General features: G+C 35.3%; 1 protein-coding gene across 1 annotated transcript in view; it reads right to left on the bottom strand.

Annotated features, from left to right (window-relative positions):
* The window catches only part of LOC130228920 (metal transporter CNNM4), a 34,659-nt gene extending 12,544 nt beyond the window's left edge, over nucleotides 1-22,115 (bottom strand). The window contains exon 1 of the mRNA XM_056457421.1: nucleotides 20,721-22,115. Within this exon, the coding sequence (XP_056313396.1) occupies nucleotides 20,721-22,086 (1,366 nt within the window). The 5' untranslated portion in view covers nucleotides 22,087-22,115. The remainder of the gene's footprint in view (nucleotides 1-20,720) is intronic.
* Nucleotides 22,116-22,946: the final 831 nt, after the last annotated feature.

The raw sequence follows: 22,946 nt of genomic DNA, 5'->3' as shown, positions 1-22,946 counted from the left end.
CTCAGAGTTTGGTTACTATGTTACTTGCAGTTACCTGCTTGCATATAAAGCAGCATTTAAAGAAACTAAAGGTCAAAAACAACTTTGGCGAATGAAATTACAAATTAATCAGCTTTGCATCACATTAACATCTCAAACAGGCTGTTGGTGTTCGCAAGGGCATGATCTTGCCTGTAAAAGACACAATGTATAAAAGTGACTGACTATTCATTTACTACAACCGGTTGGGTCAGTTGAGATTGAATCAGTCACAATAGGGCTGGGTGATTAACCGTAATGAAATTGCAAACACGCTTAAGCAAAGCTGAGATTGTCATGCACATATTGTCAAGGAAGCACAGTTGTATGATCAGTAGTAAATCTCCTCCAAAAGCTAGAGGGCGCTCTAGCAGAAACTTCAAAAACACCACGAAGAAGAAACATAATCCTGGTTGATGAATAAACTTAAAATTTAACTGCTTCCATTGATTCAACGTAACTAATAATAAATATGGGTGATACGGACTTAAAATTCATTCATTAATTTCCTTTTCAGCTTAGTCCCTTTATTAATCCACAGCGGAATGAACCACCAACTTATTCAGCATACGTTTTACGCAGCGGATGCCCTTCCAGCCGCAACCAATCACTGGGAAGAACTTAAAATATCACAATATTTTCGAATATAGCGATAATTTTGATGATAATTTATTTGTATCCAGTGACCAACAAGTAGAAGTCCAGTTTCTTAAGAAAATAGAGAATTAATATTTAGTTTTTTTGTTGTTTTTCTATGTTACATACTTCAACCCTGCTCCTGGACACCCACTGTCTTGCAGAGAGCAACCGTATTTAAACACTGAAGTAGCTGATCAAGTTTTTCAGGTTCATAGTAAATACACAAGCAGATCTGTTGAAGCGGGTAATAAACTTTGCAGGACAGTGGGCAGAGTTCAAGACCTCGAGCATACGTTGAAATATTATTTATGTGCCATTCATACTAGACACTATAAGAAGCCCTCACGCGCACAATCTCCAGATATACTATACTGAAGAAGATGTCAGCTATGATTCAGCTCTCATTTCATGAAGATAAATATGATAGAAATGGATAAACGAATCCAACATGAAGATAATAAACGATTGTGGCAACATCTGGATTATTTGTCTTTGAGTTATCTTGGGTATTCTATTAGCATAAAAGTATATACAGTGGGTTCGGAAAGCATTCAGATCCCCTTAAATTTTTCACTCTTCGTTATATTGCAGCCATTTGCTAAAATCATTTAAGTTAATTTTTCCCTATGTACACAAAGCACCCTATATTGACAGAAAAACACTGAAATTGTTGACATTTTTGCAGACTTATTAAAAAAGAAAATCTGAAATATCACATGGTCCCAATTATTCAAACCTTTAGCTGTAACACTCATATTTAACTCAGGTGCAGTCCATTTCTACTGATCATCTTTGAGATGGTTCTACACCTTCATTTGAGTCCAGCTGAATTTGATTATACTGATTGGACTTGATTAGGAAAGCCACAGACCTGTCTATATAAGACCTTACAGCTCACAATGCATGTCAGAGCATCATCATGAGGTCAAAATCATGAGGTCAAAGGAACTGCCTGAAGAGCTCAGAGACAGAATTGTGGAAAGGCACAGATCTGGCCATGTTATAAAAACAATTCTGCTGCACTTTAGTTTCCTAAGAGCACAGTGGCCTCCATAATCCTTAAATGGAAGACGTTTGGGACAACCAGAACCCTTCCAAGAACTGGCCGTCCAGCCAAACTGAGTTATCAGGAGAGAAGAGCCTTGGTGAGAGAGGTAAAGAAGAACCCAAAACCACTGTGGCTGAGTTGCAGTCGGGAGATGGAAGAAGTGGTAGAAAAATCACCATCACTGCAACCTTTCCCCCATTGGGGGCTTTATGGCAGAGTGGCCTGGACAGAAGTCTCTCCTCAATATAGATTCGCCGGGTCTGATGAGACCAAGATATAAAAAATTTTGGTCTTAATTCTAAGTGGTATGCGTGGAGAAAACCAGGCACTGCTCAATACCTGCCCAATACAGTCCCAACAGTGAAGCATGGTGGAGGCAGCATCATGTTTTGGTGGGGGGGGGGGGGGGAGTTAAAGGTTAGGAAAGGTTAAAAAGTTTACCTTCCCACAAGACAATGACTCTAAGCACACAGCTAAAATAACAAAGGAGTGGTTTCACAACAACTCCATGACTGTTTATGAATAGCCCAGCCAAAGCCATGACTTAAACCCAATTTGAGCATCACTGGAGAGACCTAAAATAGCTGTCCACAATACAAATGATTACCATCCAACCTGACATAAACGGGAGGGATCTGCATAAAGGAATGGCAGAGGATCCCCAAATCCAGATCCAGTGTAACACATGTTGCATCTTTCCCAAAGAGATCTGTGGCTGTATTAGATCAAAAGGGTGCTTCTACTAAATACTGAGCAAAGGGTCTAAATACTTAATACTTACTTTTTCTGAATTTCTTTAACAAATCTGCAAAAATGTCAACAATTCTGTGTTGTTCAGTCAATATGCGGTGCTGTGTGTACATTTAGGAAAAAAAAGAATTTAAATGCTTTTAGCGAATGGCTGCAATAGAGCAACGAGTGAAAAATGTAAGATCTGAATACTTTCCGAACCCACTGTATAGTGCAATGCAAACTGACATAGCCTTTATTACGTAACATAACATGGCTACTGATATTTAACAATGTACAGTCTCAAAAAAATACTTATTTTAAACATTAGACCTCTTTTAAACCTCCCACAGTGTTACGAGGTGAATTTAGAGTGTAAGTATATGTCAGTAAATCAGTATTTGTAAACAGGCTCAAACTCGCAAAACTACAACACTTGTGCTACTACAATAATTAATCACTTCAGAGAATAATTACAGGTTTTATCGATATTATGATACGTACATATTTATCATTGGGCGAATATTTTCCTGTATATTGCAAACAATAAAACATCACCCATCCTTAAATCACACACCTACAAATTCATCTCACAGAAGGATATATTTGATATGGAATAAAAAACACGTTATTATATACTATATTTTCACATGCTTTGAGATGTAACAGAGCTGTAGATCACTATAAATACGCTGACATGATCACAGAAAGATTATCTTAAGTTCATTATCATTAGCTACATTGCCCAGCTCTGAGCCAATCACAACAGTGTTTGTCATCTGACCAATCAGAGCATAGTAGATTCTTTAGAAGGAGGGGTTTTAGGTAAGAGAGAGAATCCTAAAAAGGCCATTTCAGACACGGAGAAAAGACACTGTGTATATAATGAGAAGCTAAAAGTGCTTTTTGATCTTCAAAAACAAACAAGAAAATCTATGCAGAATGACTCCTAAGGAGAAAACCAAGCGCTTTTTTCTTTTAACAAATAATCTGTATAAAACAATTCGCCTTGTCTTTATTGAAGCCGCAGTTTTTAGTATTGTCTCACAGAAATTGCTTTCTGGACCAAAAAAAGGACATCAGTGATCTCATCACAAATGAGTAACTCGGCTAATCTGAGTCATATGCAATTAAAGATGCCATCGCTTTACTCAGGGGACGAGTAAAAAAAAGCAAATGCATCTGTAATTGCACACGCAGTCTTTAGTTGCATATGAGGTTTGCCATCTGAAGTTTCACTGATGCTCAGTTTCACAAAGTGAACTCAACATCTGTCTACAGCCAGCACTCTGGATGTGACTAAAACCGTTATCAGTTATCACGTTATTGTATTTTTAGCTTAAAAAACAACAACAACAACAACAATAATAATAATAATAATAATAATAATAATAATAAATAAATAAATAAAGAATTCTCAGACGTTCACATTTTGTTTTATTTCCAGTTGCATATTTGTGTCAGCATCAAATTATATTAATCACTAAAATGTAAAGTTCACATGCATTAAATGAGTGTTGAATTCAGTCCAATAATTTGTGATAATAAAATAATTAATAATTCCTGATGAGCGGCACGGTGGCTCAGTGGTTAACACTGTCGCCTCACAGCAAGAAGGTCACTGGTTTGAGTGCTGGCTGGATTAGTTGACATTTCTGTGTGAAGTTTGCATGTTCTCCCCATTTTGGTGTGGGTTTCCTCCGGGTGCTCCAGTTTCCCCAACAGTCCAAAGACACGCGATATAGGTGAATTAAATAAGCTAAATTGTCCGTAGTGTATATGTGAGAATGTGAGAGTGTATGGGTGTTTCCTAGTACTGGGTTGCGGCAAGAAGGATATCTGCTGTGTAAAACATATGCCAGAATAGTTGACGGTTCATTCCACTGTGCCCTGTTTACAACAATACATTTTAGTTTTAAAGCGCATAAGTTTTGCTATGGTTACGCCTTCAGTTCAAACTACCACAGAGTTTTCAAGTGCCGAAAACAGAGCTTTTTGAAAACGCTGAAGAGGTTGTTTGCATTTTAAAATGCTGCTGCTCTGTGTCATGAGGGAAACTGAGACATCTGAAAATGGAGGCATCTGATTGGGGCTTTTTCCTCAATATTAAGTAGCCTACACACAGTTCAGTCCTGCATCCTCTCCTTGTAAGTACAGACTTCGCAAGTTTGATATGGAGAACAAACTCCCGAGGACACTTCGGGTAAATTTTCAAAGAGAACAGTGTACTGTATAACTTCATTCACATCACCGTGGCCACGTCGTTTCACTTAAGCAAAAAATGAAAACATGATATAAGGAACTGCCTATTTTCATTTTGATTTTAGCAACTTAACAGACACCAAAACTGTTGAGGCATCGTGTAGCTACATATTTATATGAGCGTCATCTTCACTGTATGCATATTTATAACAAAACAGAGCTTATAATATAAGGCTTTAAAACACTCCAGTGCCCCTGCATCTGTGTTTACACTCAGTAAACAGCGGTGAGTTTGGTGAGCTGATGACCTTCATGGCCAATCACAGTTATTTCTGTTGAGCACGTTTAAGAATGTGCTCAACAGCGCTCGAATGTTAGCAGGAAATGGACGATTTTACAATTTCAGTATCGACTGGTACCGAATTCCAGTATCGTGACAACCCTAAAACGTAGTCTATATAATATTATTCCTTAAACAATACGTTGCCTCAAGCTACTAAAATGTCTCTGTTAAAACTGCAGAGTTGAATTTTCAACATCAAAAGTGGACAGATAAAAGTCCCATAAAGCAATTCACATGCGTAAATAAACAGAAAATACCTATGAATCACAAAATACGCAATCTGTTAATAAACAGACATTTTTACAGTGTGCTTAAATAATGTATGATAGTCTTTTCTTAAACTCAGAATAAAGAATAGGCAGAAAAAAATGTTATCAATAAAGCTGGATGACACTTTTTTTTTGTAGCTTGAAAACCCCATTTTTTTTTGTCCACATTATGTATTTATTTATATACATTTTGACGTGGGTTTTTAATTCAACAGTGATACATTATAAAATCATATAAGGGGTAAATATATACAGTATAGACCATTTCAATGTGTTAATGTCATTGGGCCATGAACATTTCCTGCTTATCAAACTATTTCATAACTGTCACAAGAGGCAATTCAATTATAACTTAATGCTCATTACATCATAACATTATATATCAAGATGTGGCTCTTTGTGATTCTCAGAAGCTTTAGAAATTAAAAATGGAAAACAGGAAATACGTTGGGACCATTGTTTTTGTTTACATCCCTCAAAATGATGCCTATAAGATACTTCATAGCTGTTACTACACTCCAGTTTGACTTTTTAAAATGGGATATTTGGATGATTATAAATGCTGGAAATGTGAACAAGAGATTGGCACATACTTCCATGCTTTATGACAGTGTACAGAGATTCAACCTTTTTGGGAATCTTAAGACATGTAGGAGGATGCCTGGCATTTAATATTCCTCTCTCCCCCAGGATATGTATTTTAGGTGACAATAGAATAGAATAGAGTAGAATAGAATAGAATAGAGTGGAATAGAATAGAGTGGAATAGAATAGAATAGAATAGAATAGAATAGAATAGAATAGAATGCCTTTTATTGTCACTGTACACATATACAATGTACATTATATACATGTGCGATGAGATTAAGTGCATCTCACGACTAAGCGCAAACATGTTAATATATCCTTTCAATACAAATCACACTAAACAAAAGGTTACAGTAGAAATAACTGTAGACAATAAACAGCAGTGCAAAATAAGGGATGAGGGGGGGGGTAGGGTGAGGTGAAGTAAACAGTTCTGAGACTGAACGAGAGATATATACAAGATGTCCATAATTATATGTTAAAACCATAGACTGTAAAATATATGGATGTAGTATCCGTGACGTCACTCATAGGTATCTGAAGAGCCAAATGAAGCTACAAGCAGGCGTAGCCAACAGTCGCCATTTTGTTCGCACGTCATCACATCGACCGAGGGGGTTACCAAACAAGGGCAAAGAGGCGGAGCGTGAGCAGAGCTACAAACCCCTGCTAGCATTTCGCATAGACAAGCTTTTCTTTTGGAGAAATGCTTAATACTTCATTCCCTCGTTTGTGTTCTGACCACATGTGCTTGGTTGTATACAATATCAATAAATTATTTAGACTTAAAACACTGCTGTAATACATTGAGCCACTAAACATTGTTCTTATGATGTTTTTCTACAGGAGGAAAATGCAAATGACTTCCAAACACTTCAAATATAGTCTGTGTTAGTAAACGCAAGGCTATTGATAAAATCCAGGCCTAACACTGTATGACAACGCTTCAGATGACTGTTCTAGAGCCTACAGATAATCAATCTGACAGATTCTGGAGCGCATTACAGGTCTAAAGATAATTATAAATGATCATTTATCTTAAATAAAACAAATACATTTATAGAGATGGTATATAATATAAGTATATAATTTCACTTAAATGGGAAATAGAGGCCACTTGAATGGTTTGTGAGCACAAGTAAGCAGACAGCATGCCATATTATCTTATTATCTGATAATTGTAAGAAATAATTCCAAAAGGCAGCTGACTGTGTAAAGCCACATAAAACAAAACAAATATACGATGTATATGCAGAGTTCAGCGGCTAATCAGCCGGAATGACATCACGGCAACCAGCGAGACCTAGTTGTCACTCAAGTGGGCCCGCCCTTAATTATGCAGACTTAATAAAAACTAAACGGATGAGCGATAAAAAAAAATGCCTTTCCAGCTGCAACCCAGTACTGGGAAACATCCATACACACTCACTCACACACATACACTATGGCCAATTTAGTTTTCAATTCACCTGTACCGCATGTCTTTGAACTGTGGGGGAAACTGGAGAATCAGGCCCACACCAACACGGGGAGAACATGCAAACTCCACACAGAAATGTCAACTGGTCAAGCCAGGACTCGAACCAGCGTCCTTCTTGCTGTGAGGCGACAGTGCTAACCACTAAGCCACCACGTCGCCTGTTTAACTAATTATTTTTTTAAAATTCCTTAATCTTCTAAACTGTGATTTTGTATAGTACTGCATGTTATATTAAGAGAAAAAAACTAATAAAACCCTCATTTTGAAAAAATAAATATATAATGACACGTTATCCAGACCCAAAACTACAGAAATGCAGAAAAAGAAATCTATAAAAGGAATCGATCACCCAAAAATGAGAATCTACTCACTATTTACGCCCCATTTACACGAGGCGTCAGCTTCAATGCTTCCCATTGACCTTGAATGGGTGACGTCAGGCCTTGCCGAACTGCATTGTGGATCCATCGGCGCCGCTTCAGAGGCATTGCTTGCTGCAGAAGTTGGGACTTGCTCAACTTTTCAAGCGCCGACGGAAGCGTCAGCCAATCAGATGCAAACACACCAGCTCAGGCAGTGGCCTATTGCTGACTAATTTCATTGGCTGACGCTGCTATGATGATCGCGTCAGCCCTAACTTCAGACACACCCTCTGTCAAGCGTTGATGCTGAAGCCCCGTGTGAATGAGGCGTTACTCTCCCTCAAGTGTTTCCAAACAAGTTTCATTCATCTGTTGAGCACAACATAAGATATTCTGAAGAAAGCTGAAAACCTGTAACCATTGACTTCTATAGTATTTGTTTTTCCTACTTTGGAAGTCAATGGTTACTGGGTTATCAGCTTTCTTCAGAATATCTTCTTTTCTGTCTGTTCATCAAGTCAAACGAGCGGAGAATGAGTAAATGATGACAGATTTTTCAGTTTTTTCAGTGGACTGTCCCTTTAAGAGCCTGTCTCCCACCCAAGCACAAACACACGCAGATGCTGGGTCAGCACTGCTGATCGACAAATGACATGACAGGAAGTGAAGGATAGGAAGACACAAGTATTTCTGACACTGTAGTCCGAAGCATGAATGCATGCTCAGAGAAACACACTGACTGTGATCCTATTAGAATACGGAGAGGCTTATGACATGACAATACCGCCAGAGCGCTCGCCAAATCCATTTACAACACTGACCAAAACAACCACATGAATCTCACAGTCTTTTTTTCTCTATCTGAATGCTTTTTAATTGAATTCATGTGGGATCAAAACAGAAGACATCACCCACAAGCAAACCAATGGCTAAACTCATTGTAAACATTAACAAAATATGACAAAGCAGACCTTAACAAATCAGCTATTCCTTTTAGAGCTAGGCCTGTCACAATAATCAAAATATCGACTTATCATACAGCACATGGACATGACCTCAATCGTTTCTGGTGATGCAATATGTGTTGCCCACATATAAAAACCAATTCTAGCAACATTTTAGCTGATTGTGCAACCTCTCTATCTCTATAGTGGAGGTATCTTTGTCAGTATGGTTAAAAAAACACTTTAATATTTATTATAAATTACTAAAAATAGTCATAAAATAGTAAAAATGTTACTTTTTACCTTGCATAAGGATGCAAATAATAACATTTATGATTTATTTACGATATGCGTTTTCACATTCTGATTCCAGTGCCTGATTATTAAATTGTTCAAATGACCATAATTAAATTAAATATTCTTAAGAATAAAATATGATGTGTTCTTTGGAAGAGTGTATTTGTGTTTGTGATGATGTTATATTGTCATTATATAATAAGTGGCATAAAATGCTCTGAAAATGACAATAATATAGTTTATCGCAATATATTTTGGTGCAATATATCGCACAACAAATATACAAAAAATATGTATTGTGACAGGGCTACACAATATATCGTTTCAGCATCGATTTGCATATTCACAATTGCAAGATATGCAATGCCGAGTCTGGATTATAGATGACCAGGAGCTACATATTTGTATATGATTACAGTATTTATACGAAATGTATACGATATAATATTTTTTAAATGTATAGAGTAGGGGTGTAAATCAGATGCCTCGTCACAATACGATATCAATACTTTGATTAGCAATACAATATTTGATGATAATTGATTTAAATCGATTCAATCAATTTTGTGGAATATCAATCTATATATCTATATTAAGATAATATGTGCACTGAAAAAATTGATTCATGGGATTTATTCAGTTTCCCTTAAGGTAAGTGGTTGCAAACTATTGATATGGGCTGAATTTAAACAAGTCAATTAAATGTAGTAATGTTCAATTTCATTTGTTTGTTTAAATTCAGCCCATATAAATCGTTTGCAACAAGTTACCTTAAAAAAAAAAAAAGGAGTAAATGCAATGAATAATTTTTTATAGAAAACACTGCAGTATTTACTATAAATGACTGAAAATAGATCTGATAGCAGATATCGCAGCCTCTTTTACTTTTGACCTTGTACTTTTTTTGTTAACATTTATTATTATTTATTTAGAATATGCGTTTTCACATTCTGATTCCAGGGTCTCATTATTAAATAGTTCAAATGACTATAATTAAATGAAATAGTCTTAAGAATGAAATATAATGTGTTCATTAAAAGAGTGTATTTGCTTTGTGATGATATTATATTGTCATCCTGGCATTATATAATGATGCCCCCCCCCCCCCCCCAGAAAACCATCAAATAGTGCCATTCAAACTATCTTGTGAAGTTGTATTCATATCCCAATATATATTGCAGAAAAACTAAATATCGTGATGTCAGTCAGTTTTTCCAATATTGTGCAGCCCTAGTGAAAACACACTGCATTTTTTACAGTGTAAATCAAATATCACATTATTTAGCATGTTTCGGCTTATCGCGTTTTTCTTTAATAAATCGCACAGTCCTATTTGTCACCATAAGCAAAAAAATTCTGGAAGCCAAATCCAAATCGTAGGGCGGCAGTCTTGAGTAGCAGTAGGTTTAAAACAAGTGGATGAGGAAAGGAAAACAATGCTTTTGGGTTTGTGTGATGAATGGGAAGTGAAGTAAGAAAAGACTTCTGCGTCAACCAGAGGAAGTGCTTCAAAACAGACAAACACGTGAGCTGAACAAACAGAATGCATTGCAAAACTCAAAAGTCATCGCACAACACAGCGGTGAACTGCTTATTAGCCAATACAGAGTAACCGTCAAGCTTTAAGTGAGAGAGCAGGTTTTACCAGTAAATCAGTGACACTGACCAAAAACCACCAATATAGTAGTCTAGTCCACATGATTTGAGCTAAATGATTTGTTCACCAATGGAAACAACATGGAATACCACTACAATGCAATGCACTTTTCCATTGAACCCTTAATTTCAACTGTGAATTGATAAAAAGGTGTAAATCTGATGTCTCCATAATACGATACGACTTTTGGTCAGCAATACGATATTTGTTAATATTTGATTGAAGTCGAATCAATTCAATTCAGTGGAATATCAATCTATATTAAAAAAAAACATTTCCTAAAGCTTTAGATTTTTAAAACACAAATAAAATAATAGGAATCCGTTAAGTTTTAAATTAAAAAACAAAAAACTGTAGCCTATTGTTATTTACTAGGCAAATAACAAACTGGCCAGCACATTCAACTTTCCTCAGTCAGAATTTGGGATGCCAAATTTGACACGGCGTGACTTTAAAACGGGACATGTCCCAAATTCTGTACTGAGAGCCAACAAAAGATTGTGCTTTTCGATGGGTTATCTTCACAATTTATTATGGCATAGCAGTCAAAATAGGACACATGAGATCATGTCTGGGACAAATTCTGGACTTTGTCAGTGAGGGGTGGGTCTTTCGAACCACCCAAAGACCCCTATGAGTTTGTATAACAATACCAAAGATATTCAATAAGCTGAGGAACTAAAAAAATAATAATAATAATAAAAGAATTGGTAAAACAAAACATGTTATCCAGATTAAAGGGATAGATCACACAAGCGAATGCTGGAAAAAAAAAATTGTAGCCATAAGCCCCTTTCACACATACAGACCTTTTTTCGGAAAATTACAGGCAATATGTCTGTATGTGTGAACAGGCCCTTTTTGAAAATATCGATAAATTCGTTCTGGGATTTTCTGGAAAGAGAAGAAGAGGTAATCTGCCGGAATGATGCTCTGTGTGAACGCAGAAGGAAGATTGCCGGTGTGGAGAGAAATCGAGTCCCCCCTGCAATCGAGTCCGCTTAGGACCCCAATGGATCATCTGCGTTGAATGCCTAATCAAAAGCTATTCTACTTCTCCACAGTGCAATTATAATCATATTTGGTGCTTTTTATGGTCTATTCTCAGTCTTGAGATTTTAACAAGACTAATCATATTAGTAACATTATTATCGGTAACTACAAGTTAAAGACATGCATAGTTCAAATCATTGAAGCGTTTGTAAACATTAAATGTCTTTTTGATGTGTTATGTATTTATATGTAACATTATATACTTGCATAAGTGGTATGCAAGAATTTCTCCATGCCACAACACAAGCCTTTAGTTGTACAACTATTGTGTATACAAAATACATAATTTAAAATAGTTTTATGTCATCATAACGCTCTTTTAATCACATAAATTTAAACGAGATTTTGCTGCATTTATATATTTATTTTATCATTTTTTTTAAATCAGGCGCTACAAACTATACCCATTACAAATCCAGTGAACCAATAGGTTCTAGGCGGACCCAACTGTCAGGGGGGACTCGATCTCTCATGACTATCGTGATTAGAACCCCCTGATGTGAGACGACTACTTTAGCCAATCAGAACATTGAGACACATTCACATCCGCGCTGTTTATGAAAATAAAAGCCTTTGAGTATTTTTCCAAACACATTTAGCTGCTAGATGTTATTCAGATAACGTTTCGATGTTCCTTCATAATGCCAACTGTGTAAAAAAATGACAGATAAAATGCTAAGCTAATGATAAACAAACTCTGTTACTTGACGCGTGTGCATGTGAAGCAGCCAGTGAGCGCCAGCGACATGTGAAAGTGTTCCTCCATATGTTTTCATCTAAGCTGTTCACAAAACTTATTCATCCACAGAATTTGTAATGTAGTCAAGTGTGTAAACATTTAGCTGCGGTTCGCGTTTCTGCCTTTGGATGTCTCACAAAGCAGCTGCAAAAAAATTACAAAGCTTTAAATAAAAGCAAAATTGCCGGACCCCTTCCACACAAAACACAAACGCCGGACCCCGTTTACAAATACAAGCGCAGCTGTTTAAAGTTCATCTCTGTTTAAAGCTCATCTCTGTTTAAAGCTCATCTCTGTTTAAAGCTCATCTCTGTTTAATGATGTCAGAATTTACCAGTATTTTGGAATGCATGTGTGAATGGTCTTTTCCAGAAACATTCCGTAACGTCCTTGCCTGTTGTCAACAGCACTTTTTAAAAATTTACTGGTAAATTTGTTCCGGAAATTAAGGATATTTACCGGTATCACTGTGTGAACACTGTGGATGTCAATGGCTACAATTTTCTAACAATTATCATTATAAATTCTTTTGTGTTCAACAGAAGAAAGAAACTCAAACAGCATTAAAACAATACGAGTAAAAATGATGACAGAATTGACATTTTTGGTTGAACTGTCCCTTTAAGATGTCATTGTGTGATCAGCTCAAAGTCTTCAGGTTCCATCAGAAACATATTTAAGTCTGTTGCAATACCATATTGACTTATCCTGCAATATATGGACATGCCTCTAATAATTTTGGTGATGTAATCTATATTGCCCATGATGTTTACATAGAAATTAATGCGCCCCACATTAGCCTAGCTGATTGCACAGGCTCCGCCATCTCATCTAACCTCTGCTCAGGAAACGCCTTTAAAAACAATGCTTACAAACATGTGAAGAAAAGTTAAATTTGCACATCTTTCTGAAAACTATGATGCTAAAATCAGTCACAAATAATGTTAAGGCCATTTTACACGTACATTTACATTCTACATCACCGGTTTCAAATTATAAATAACATTTTCTGAATTTAATAAACTAAATTGGCCGTAGTGTATGAGTTTGTGTGTGCATGAGTGTGTGTGAATGAGTATGGGTGTTTCCCAATACTGGATTGTGGCTGGAAGGGCATCCGCTGTGTAAAACATATACTGGAATAGTTGGCGGTTCATTCCGCTGTGGCAACCTCTGAAATAGAGACTAAGCTAAAATAAAAAGAATGAATTTCTATTTAAATTTTTTTAATCTACACAATCATACCACCCAATGCTATCACTTTAAGTCTATATTTTTATTAGCTAGTATCAGCCACAGTATATTACTAAAAATGCCAGGAATAAACCTAAAAGTACTAGACTTGATTACATTTGACCTCAGGGAAGTTAGACTACATAACTCTAATTATAACATTTAAGCTGTCTTAGCTATTTTAATGGCTAATTTAGACGCATGTACATACTTCTCTACAATCTATGCAATAAAACCGTTAAAGTTCTTGAAAAACAGCTCAGGACTGTTGACGGTAAACTTGTGCAAGCGGTGATAAGATAACAGGTTTTGCCCCTTTATTAGTGTCATGGTTCTTGTTGTGATGACAGCACACGTGCGATTTGTCAATCAGCATTGTGGGGTTAAATACTACCTCAGTATTTAGGTGAGGCTTTAAAGTCTGTGTGAAATCCAGATTTATCATGTTTATTTTGCTAGCGCACATTGTTATTCTTTAGGTGAACAATTGTGCTATATAAATCATTTAAAAAATGGTTTTAGCATTTGCTTCTACAATACCTGACAAAAGTCTTGTCATCGATCCAAGTTGTAAAAGCAAGAAATAATAACTTGACCATTTAGAAAAGTGGAAAAAGTAGATATTTCCAAATGAATCATCTGTTGAACTGCATCCCAATCATCACAAATACTGCAGAAACCCTATTGGAACCCACGTAGACCCAAGATTCTCACAGAAATCAGTCAAGTTTGGTGAAGGAAAAATCATGGTTTGGGGTTACATTCAGTATGGGGGCGTGCGAGAGATCTGCAGAGTGGATGGCAACATCAACAGCCTGAGGTATCAAGACATGTGAGCTGCCCATTACATTACAAACCACAGGAGAGGGCAAATTCTTTAGCAGGATAGCGCTCCTTCTCATACTTCAGCCATATTCATTCTTTTTCCACTGCAGCATGACTTTATATTCTACACTGGACATTATTTCTGTTAAGTGACAAGACTTTTGTCTAAGCAGTCAGACCTTACTGTTCTAATTAAATAATTCAAAATCAAGGCACAATCATATTTTATTTGGTAAGATAAGCATAATCTAGAGGCCTTTGTCTTTCATATAAGCCACTTCTTTTTTTATTATTTTATTTTGATAATTAATTTTTTGGAGTTTTCACCTTTATTGAATAGGACAGCAGAAAGAATTGATAGGAAAGCATGGGGAGAAGAGAGAGGGGAAGAATTGGCACAGGACCACGTGGCTGAATCAAACCCGCGTCGCCGCGAGCACCGGAGCGCACGCGTCAACGCACCAACCACCACACCACTGGCGCCGATCGTATAAGCCACTTCTGATACCAAACTTTCAACTAGAAGTCAAGTTATTATTTGTTGTTTTTAAAATTTGGATGATTGGATTGGATTTACCCGGATGATGCACTCATTCAGCTTGTAAAATGAAGTGTGGAATGTTGGACACTTCACGCACTCAACAGTCGCAGTGATTATAGCGCCTCCCGATGGTTAATGCGGTTATACTCATGGCAGGTATTATTTGGTAATTTATTTCCCTAATTTGGCGACCATCAAACGTCATCAGGGAAACGGTTTCAATTTCCATTTTCCAGTGCTCAATTTGGGACGACACTACATACATATACTATACTGTTTAGTGTGACCGTGCGTAAGTAAATAGTGCATAAGTGCATAGTGTTTAGCGTGCCATTTCGGACGCAGCTTTAGTATGTTGCAAACTGTAGTATGTTGAATCGTGTATGACAAAGGTTTCCGGATGGTTTACTATTTCCAGTAAAAATTACCCCAGCTATATAGTATATATGAGCGCTATTCATGTTGGCTCCATGCCAAAAATCTTGCACATTGGTACTTTAGCCAGGTTTATGTCATATATATGTCGCCACAAGGAATGAACCGCCTAATAAATATTATATTTTATATACATACATACATACATACATACATACATACACACTCACATATATATATATATATATACATATAAAAAAAAAAAAATTATATATATATATATATATATATATATATATATATATATATATATATACATATATACATATTAGGCGGTTCATTCCTTGTAGCGACCCCTGGTTAATAAATGGACTTTATATGGACTTTTTTAATGGACTTAAAATGGAGTTTATTCACAGAAAATAAATATATATTTATATAGGGCCGCACGATATTGAAAATAAGTTTTTCTCTGCGATATACTTTGCAATATAAATACAATTTCTGCAGACGATTTAAAAAGTTCTCGTTGGAAAGTCTTTAAGTTATAATGTCTAGGATTATTTTGTATGGTAGTGAAATATAAATATAATTTATCATGTGCATATAATAAACAAACTACAGTCATAAACACAATGAAGCAAATATTTTGTCGGGAGAGTCTAACAGTATTCAGGTACAGAAAGTGAATAATAAAATTTAAAATAACATTGCATAACCTTCATCATATTAAAAAATGTATTAAACTTCTTTTTGCGCTATTAAAATGCTTTAAACCCTTACAACGCACAGTCACAGGCCTTAAAACACTATTATGGTCAAATTCTGCAGAGTCTACAAAATCTCCCACTTCCACAAATCTCATGTGTTTTTGACCTGTGGATTCTGGTCAACTAGAATCTCAATTCAACATTGCATTTCTTGCGATGTGACGATTGTGTATGCTCACATTGTGATATTGATGCTGAAGTGATATATTGTGCAGCCCTAATATATAGTAAAGTTCAAAATTATTTATACCCCTGGCAAATTCTGACTTGAAGTTACTTTTTTTAGTATAACAAGTTTTTTTTTTCAAAATAATAAAATAAATAAATAAATTTTCAAACGGTCAAAAAACCAAAACGATGGTTGAAGCAAGTATTTTTCTTTACTGTATATAAATAAAAAATATAAATAAATAAAATAAATGACAACAAATAAAAAGTGGTACATAACAAAATTACTAAACATTAATCTAAAAAAATGTATCAGAACAAAAAGGCTTAATAAATAATACAAATATTTATTCTTTATTATTTATTAATGTATTATTTTTAATAAAATAAAAAAATAATCATGGTTTCATTCTAACATAATATTATATGGTTTAAATATTAAACTATGACAGCATTAAAAGTTCTAAAATAAATCACTACATAATAATAATAATAATAATAATATAAAATGTTTGGAGGTTATGCGTCATTAAAAGTCGATACAAGATTAAAAACACTTGTAACACAACAAATGTGCATTAAAAACAGGTCAGTGGAGATTTTTATGTGGCCATGATGAGCTTCAGGAAAGCAACCTCCCAAAATCTGCGTGTAGGAGAAAGTGAGAGAATACTAAAAAAGAAAGAGTGCCAGCAGCTGACCCTGACAGTCAGTGGAGGAGAGAAAGGTCCACAGGGACCGAAGATGTGTATTTTCCTGATAGGAGCCAATTTAATTAAGAATGGAGAAGAGCAAGAGGCCTTTCACAAAGCCTCAACATCTACAGCATTCCTCACTACACCTGATATACGTGCTGTTGACATAATGTTGCATTTGCCCTAGGGCTGCACAATATATCGCTTTAGCATCGATATCGCAATGTGTGCATTCACAATAGTCACATCGCTGAATCTATTATAGTTGACCAGGTATGGAGCCAGCTCAGTCTAAAAAAATACAATTTCCGAAAGAAAATTTAAACATGCACAGCACAATTCACATTTACAAAATCCAACTTGAATTAGATTTGTGTATTTTTGAATCGTCTTTTAAATTTATGAATTAGATTTGTATATTTTTTAATCGTCTTTTGAATTTGTGAATTTAATTTGTGTATTTTTGAATCGTCTTTTAAATTTATGAATTAGATTTGTATATTTTTTAATCGTCTTTTGAATTTGTGAATTTAATTTGTGTATTTTTGAACTGTCGTGAATTTAAGAATTGGATTTGTGTATTTTTGAATCGTCTTTTGAATTTCTTAATTGGATTTGAAAATTTTTTAATCTACTTTTGAATTTATGAATTGGAGCTGTATATTTTTGAATCGTCTTGTGAATTTATGAATTAGATTTGTATATTTTTTTAATTGTCTTTCGAATTTCGAATTGGATTTGTGTGTTTTTGAATCGTTTTTTAAATTTATGAATTGGAGTCAAAATATTTTTTAACCATCTTTTGAATTTGTGAATTTAATTTGTGTATGTTTTGAACTGTCGTGAATTTAAGAATTGGATTTGTGTGTTTTTTAACTGTCTTGTGAATTTATAAATTAGACTTGTATATTTTTTGAATAGTCTTTTGAGTTATGAATTGGATTTGTGTATTTTTGAAACGTCTTTTGAATTTATGAATTGGATTTGTGTATTTTTGAAACGTCTTTTGAATTTATGAATTGGATTTGTGTGTTTTTGAATCGTCTTTTGAATTTATGAATTGGATTTGTGTGTTTTTGAATCGTCTTTTGAATTTACAAATTGGATTTGTGTGTTTTTGAATCGTCTTTTGAATTTATGAATTGGATTTGTGTGTTTTTGAATCGTCTTTTGAATTTACAAATTGGATTTGTGTATTTTTGAATTGTCTTTTGAATTTACAAATTGGATTTGTGTATTTTTGAATCGTCTTTTGAATTTACAAATTGGATTTGTGTGTTTTTGAATCGTCTTTTGAATTTATGAATTGGATTTGTGTGTTTTTGAATCGTCTTTTGAATTTATGAATTGGATTTGTGTATTTTTGAATCGTCTTTTGAATTTATGAATTGGATTTGTGTATTTTTGAATCGTCTTTTGAATTTATGAATTGGATTTGTGTATTTTTGAATCGTCTTTTGAATTTATGAATTGGATTTGTGTATTTTTGAATCGTCTTTTGAATTTATTAATTGGAATATCCTCTGGTGTGACACTATGTGTTCATTTTTAATCATGGAACTCCACAGAAAACTTTTAATTAGTTGAAGGACACTAATCAAGCTCAACTGACTGAAAACCCTTCGCATGCCATTTAAATATTATTAAGAGAGATTAAATTGTTTTTCTTAATTTTTTTGGTCAAACCATAAAATGTATTTACCCGCCCCTTAACTCCTAATGTTGCTAGTTAACACACTCAATGCATTTTTTTTTCAACACATCCCATAATTTCTAAAATATTAACCTCTACCAAATGGTTGACATTGTAAAAGTACCAGAATTAATACATATACTAAGAAATAAAAATCTGAAAAAATGTGTGTAAAAAGTGTAAGACCAATTTATTTTAAAGCAATCAAAATAAAACAATTTTTGAATGCTAAATCATCTTTTTTTTTTTGAAGTATGCCATAAAATATTTCAGATTATCAAACGAAAACCAAGAATGAGAATATAACCAAAATCAAGTAGTGCAACAGGATTATATGTGTTTGTTTTATTTTTGTAAACCACCAATGCGTGTGTAAACCATTATTAAAAACAGTCACTGTAAATGACTTTAACAGTCCATTCAGTAAAAATTCATTAAAAAAAAAATCAATAAGGATAAAGTTAGTGACTTATATTTTTCCTCAAACATCAGACATAAAACTACATAAATATATATTTTCTACAAAAATTGTGTTATCAAGAAAAAAAGCATTTTACTGCCTATTCGAATGCCCACGGAATCTGCGCGCACAGAAATCCCTTCAATTGCTGCAGATTTTTAGCCCATCATTGATTCTGTTTATTTACTTGTGTGAATTTATATTTATTCACTATTTAAATAAATTTTACTAATATTATTGTGATATAATAATAGCAATATTAAAATGATCATATGATTTAATTACAATACAGATTGTAAAGCAACATTTTCTGTCTTTTGGTAGTTATATTATATGAGAGACTTGCTTTGTTTAACAAATAAGTGAATCTAATTAGATTTGCATATTAACATCAAGTAAAAAATGTATTATTCGTTATTTCATATATTAACAGGGTTCATACACATTTTTACTACTAAAATTCCATGACTTTTTCATGATTTTTCCAAGATTTAAGTAAATTTTCATGACCTAATGATTCATGCAATGTCTACATATGTGTGGTAAAAGAAAAACAATGCACGTACAAATTTATTACAGCATATCGTAAAACACACAGCAATCTTAGTTTCAATTTATATCTATGTAAAATTGATTTAGATAATGCTTACACCGCATTAGTATTTGATTGGCCAAGGACAGAAAAAAAAGTAAAGACAACTAACATACAGTTGAAGTCAGAATTATTAGCCCCCTTTGATTTATTTTTTCTTTTTTAAATATTTCCCAAATCGTGTTTAAAAGAGCAAGGAAGTTTTCCCAGCATGTCTGATAATATTTGTCTTCTGAAAAAACTCTTATTTGTTTTATTTAGGCTAGAATAAAAGCAGTTTTTAATTTTTAAAAAAACTAAATTATTTTGAACCAAAAAGTGAAAATTATTAGCCCTTTTAAGCTATATATTTTTTTCAATAGTCAACAGAACAAACCATTGTTATACAATAACTTGCCTAATTACCCAAACCTGCCTAGTTAACCTAATTAAGCTTTTAAATGTTACTTTAAGCTGAATACTAGTATCTTGAAAAAGTTCTAGTAAAGTATTATTTACTGTCATCATGGCAAAGATAAAATAAATCAGTTATTACAGAGGAGTTATTAAAAGTATTATGTTTAGAAATGTGTTGAAAAAAATGTTCTCTCCACTAAACAGAAATGGGGGAAAAATAAACAGGGGGGCTAATAATTCAGGGGGGCTAATAATTCTGACTTCAACTGTATATTCAAGAATATCCGTTTTTCATGACTTTTCCAAAACTTTGAGGATTTTTCTGTTTTTCCAAACTTTTCCAGGCCTGGAAAATGCCATGTCAAAATTCCATAACTTTTCCAGGTTTTCCATGACCGTATGAACCCTGATTAAGTATTAAGATACTCCTAAAATCAATCCGCATAAATTTCTTACAAATTACAGATTTCTTACAAAATTCTCAGCAGAAATAGCAAAAAACGTCCACAGATTGTGTCTGGCTCTACCTATTAGTCAGCTACCCGTATAGAGAGAATGTGAAAACCTGCAGGAGAAAAAATAACACACACACAAAGTTACTAACCTTTCTTAAACTCCTCCAGCATTGAATCCAACTTGGTGTCGTGAAACACAAAGTGAACCGGATGGTTGTAGAACTTAGTGATGGTCTTCAACGTTGTGCAGTCATCAGGATCCACAAAGGCCAGGTCCTTTACAAACAGGATGTCCACAATGTTGGTCCTCTCGTCCTCATAAACAGGAATGCGCGTGTATCCGCTCTCCATGATCTCCGACATGGTGTTAAAGTCCAAAACTGCATCACTATTGATCATGAAGCAGTTATTAAGTGGAGTCATGACATCCTCCACAGTTTTAGTCCTAAGCTCCAGTGCGCCCTGAATCATGTTCATTTCCTCCTTCACCAGGTCATTGTATGGCTCGGTCACCTTCAGCATCCCCACCAGTTTCTCCCGATTGTACACTGTGCCAATCTCCTGCCCCAACACGCAATCCAGAAGCTTGCTAATGGGATAAGACAATGGAAAAGTCAGAAACATAAAGAACTTGGTGAGGTGGATGGTGTTGGCACCTACTGCCAAACCATGGCGAGAGCAGAGCGCTTGAGGAACAATCTCTCCAAAGATAACAATGCCAATGGTTGATGCCACCACAGCACCCAAACCTGAACCAATGAGATCATCCAGTAGGATGGTCAACGTGGTGTTCACCAACACATTTCCCAGAAGAAGCGAACACAATAGATAGTTTCCTTTCCTACGAATGGGCTCAATCTTCCTCGCATACTTCTTCTCCTTATCCGTCCCACAGCTTTGGACGATTCTCAATTCCATGGGATCCAAAGCCATGAGCCCCAAGTTTAACCCACTGAACATACCTGAGAGCACCAGGAGGCAGCAGATCAGGATCACCTGGAACCATATGGGCAGCAGGGACTTCTTCTCCTCCACCACACGCAACCTTCCATCATGTTCTCCCAGTGAAAACCACCTCCCGTTCTGCCTGATGCACAGCCCATAATCCCTCTGGGACTCACTTTTCCTAAGTGGTTTGATTTTGACTCCCAGCACACCAGACGTTCCCTGGCTGTTCACACTCATACTAGTCCTCACAGAGATGTCTTTGGTGAAGTCTCCACAAGTCCTGTTGGAGTCAGAGCTGCTGTCCTCGCCCTGCTCCATGAACTTAATCTGCGCCCAGGTGTCATTGCTGATCTGCAGCCCATAGAACCTGAGCTGGATGTCGCTCTCCTCGGTTACCTGTATGATCCCGTCCTCGGTGGTCGTGGCCGGCTTGTCGCTCCTCTCCAGCCGCATGCCGAGGATCCGGCTGTCGCTGCCCAAGGATTCCGCTTTATTCCCGCAGACTCTACTCCAGAGGAACAGTATTAAAGTTAGCGTGCACCCTTTCCCACTCCATTCTGTCGCCATGTTTGTTTCGCTCTCTGCGGAATGAGAGTTGACGTCACCTACTCATTTCTCCAGCCCTCCCCGCCTCTCTCATTAGCATAGCGCCAATCATCGCGCGGGACGTCACGTAATGAAGAAGACCATGCCTCTTCTGGGTTTGTTTGGTAAAGGAAGTCGCTGTGAAAGGAGGAGCGGTGAGTTTTAATCAATGTTGATGTTAGAAAATATTAGGACATACTATAAACAGATTAAATTATACATGGTAAAATAATGTATAATTATGAAATTTACATTTTATTGACTAAAATAAAATCAATGGTTTTATTCGCTATTCATTTGAACTTAATCAGCTTCATCAATTTTGTTTTTGACAATTAACTGATTACTAAGCACCAAAAAAGACTAAGTTAAGAGTTAAAATGTTTCCCAGTGCTGGTTTGCAGCTGGAAGGGCATCCGCTGCATAAAAAATATGCTGGATAAGTTAGCGGTTCATTCCGCCGTGGCGACCGCTGATAAATAAAGGGACTAAGCCAAACAGAAAATGAATGTAGAGTTAAAAGAGATAAATATGTAAATAGTTGAATAGGTAAAATTCTGTCATCATTTACTGACCCTTTACTTTCTTCAAACCTGTTTTTAATCTGTTGAACATAAAACAAGATAATTTGAAGAACGCTGAAAACCTGTAAGCATTACCTTCAATAACAGGAAATACAAACACTATGGAAGTCAATGGTTATTCAGATTCTTCAGAATATCTTCCTGAGTAAATGATTACAGAATACATATATTTTTTCGCTACTTTATTTATAAAGAATAGTTTTGTGTTAATGTTGAATATGAGAATAGGTTTGTTTTTATTTTTAGATAACAGCTTCA

This window comes from Danio aesculapii, chromosome 5, assembly GCF_903798145.1.
Source record: "Danio aesculapii chromosome 5, fDanAes4.1, whole genome shotgun sequence".
Classification (NCBI taxonomy): Eukaryota; Metazoa; Chordata; class Actinopteri; order Cypriniformes; family Danionidae; genus Danio; species Danio aesculapii.
This window is presented reverse-complemented; position numbering and strand designations above follow the sequence as displayed.